We start from the raw sequence: 2,053 nt of genomic DNA, 5'->3' as shown, positions 1-2,053 counted from the left end.
CTCTGATTGATTCCTGGTCAGCGCCAGTATGGGGCGTTGGCCTCTGTTAATTTGTTTTGTACCTCTGTTTTTGTTTTATTTTATATAGATATCTGTGTTCTTATTTCATATATAATTATATACATGCATATATCTATGTCAAGATATTCATGGACATAACAAACAGTTTATATATATCTTTTGTGTAAGAGTTGGACATTTTCTAATTGTACTTCATTTATATTTGAAAACAGTTTGGCAGATTTTAAGTAAGTTGCGGAATTTGTGTTTCTAATACGAATGATATTATGTAATCAGTCCTTCTCAGTAAATTATCCAAATAAAGCAGTTGGTGTGATCTTTTGATGTAAGCTGTAATGATAAAATTGGAATGCAATTAAAAGAGTTCCAGAATTTTCACAATTAACAAGCTTGTGTGTTTGTTCTATAGATCAAACTCAAAATTTAGGGTAAAAGAGGTAAATAATGTAGTGTGTCCTATTATGGTGAAGCATACCTACTACTGCAGAAGCCAGATGAATTGGGGTCTTGCTAATAGCTTGGCTAGCATTTTGGAGTAAAATTATAAATAGTAACCTAAATCATGACCTTTGGTATTAAGAAACATGAGGTAATATTTTTTTAAAGAGAAAAAGGATGTGTGTTTTTGTAATGAGATAATTGTGTAACAGGAAAATTACAGATTATGGGGAAAAAACATGACTGTATTGCAAATCAAAGTAGTGTCAAAGGATCTCCAAGAATAGGTAAGAATTAAAAAGCAAATGATATTCAAGAATGTAACAGAAGAAAGAAAAGATGAAAAAATGACTTAGCCTTTCATATTAACAGTTACATTAAATTTGGAAAATGGATGAAAGATAAAGATTAAAGCAATTTCTTAGATGTAGTTTATTCACTTTTGTGTCCTATTTACTCCAAGTGAATAGTAACTGTTAATATATACTGTAGACCCTCCTTTGGCATGGTTTTCTCTATTATATTTTAATTTTAATTTTTATAATCCTTGTATAGTCTTGCTGTTCACATGCTAAGTTCTCCCCATTATTTTCATGCAATATGATTGCTTTTGCTAATGTTGTCTTTTCCAGTTTTATTTATTTGTGTGTCCTAGTTTAATGCTCCCAGAGAAAGTCATAGTGAAGCCAATTGCAGTAAAGAGAATAAGAAAGCTTGAGAGAACGGCACATGTCGAACATCAGCACTCAAAATGTGGGATACTGACGTGGAGTAACCAGCCTAATCACAGTGTACAAGGCCTTAACCTCTAGATGATTTAACCCTGTTATTAAGTTTGCCTAACTTGACTGAGGTTATCTGTCATCAGTCCGATCAGATATCTATTAGGATCCTATCTGCAGTGACAGAGGAGGGAATACTGTAGGAGGAATAAGTCATAACACAGTGGTGCATGAAAGGGTCACTTAAGAGGTTTTTTATAGCCTATACTGAAAAGGGAGACCTGGTACCATGACACTTGAAGTTTACTCATTGTTTGGAAAGCATGTGGTGTTTTAATTTGTTTTTCTTTTTGGAGTTTCAGTGTTGTTTTTGTTGTTTCTGGTTTTGAATAATGTTTCTTTAGCATGATTTTAATTTTTATTATTATTATTATTTTTTTTTTTTTGTATTAAAATTGATTGTTTTTTTCGGTTTTTGTTTTTTGTGGTGTCACTTTTTAAAGTTCATTACTTCCAGTTACACAAGAATAATTATGCATGTTTACTTGATTTTTTTTTTTCTTTTGCAAGAATAATTGGTGTTGGTTTTAATTGATTAATCAGAGTAATCCTTTGTGTTCTTCATTTATGATTATGGGTGTTATCCCCTTTTTATTCTGAAATGATTTTGTGATACTTTAACATTATATTGAATATTGGCTTTTACCATAAAGAATCTGAATTTTGCTTACAGTGGCACTTTTTTGATTGCTAGTGCTTGTGCTACGATTATTCATTTCTAGAAGTAAAATGGTAGATGCATTTACGTTTTTTGTAGTTAGATAGTTCAGATGAAGATCTAGATTTGCTATTATGTAGTGATATTTTATTTT

General features: G+C 30.9%; 1 protein-coding gene across 1 annotated transcript in view; it reads left to right on the top strand.

Moving 5' to 3' along the window:
* LOC119582031 (spectrin beta chain, non-erythrocytic 2-like) overlaps nt 1–2,053 on the top strand; it is a gene marked incomplete at its 5' end in the record, with an annotated part of 75,134 nt that overhangs the window by 60,493 nt on the left and 12,588 nt on the right. Inside the window, 1 exon segment of the mRNA XM_037930241.1 lies at nt 234–248. Within this exon segment, the coding sequence (XP_037786169.1) occupies nt 234–248 (15 nt within the window).

The sequence above is a fragment of the Penaeus monodon genome, chromosome 15, assembly GCF_015228065.2.
Source record: "Penaeus monodon isolate SGIC_2016 chromosome 15, NSTDA_Pmon_1, whole genome shotgun sequence".
Taxonomy (NCBI): domain Eukaryota; kingdom Metazoa; phylum Arthropoda; class Malacostraca; order Decapoda; family Penaeidae; genus Penaeus; species Penaeus monodon.
The sequence above is the reverse complement of the archived record's forward strand: the minus strand, read 5'-3'. Positions and strand labels throughout refer to the sequence as shown.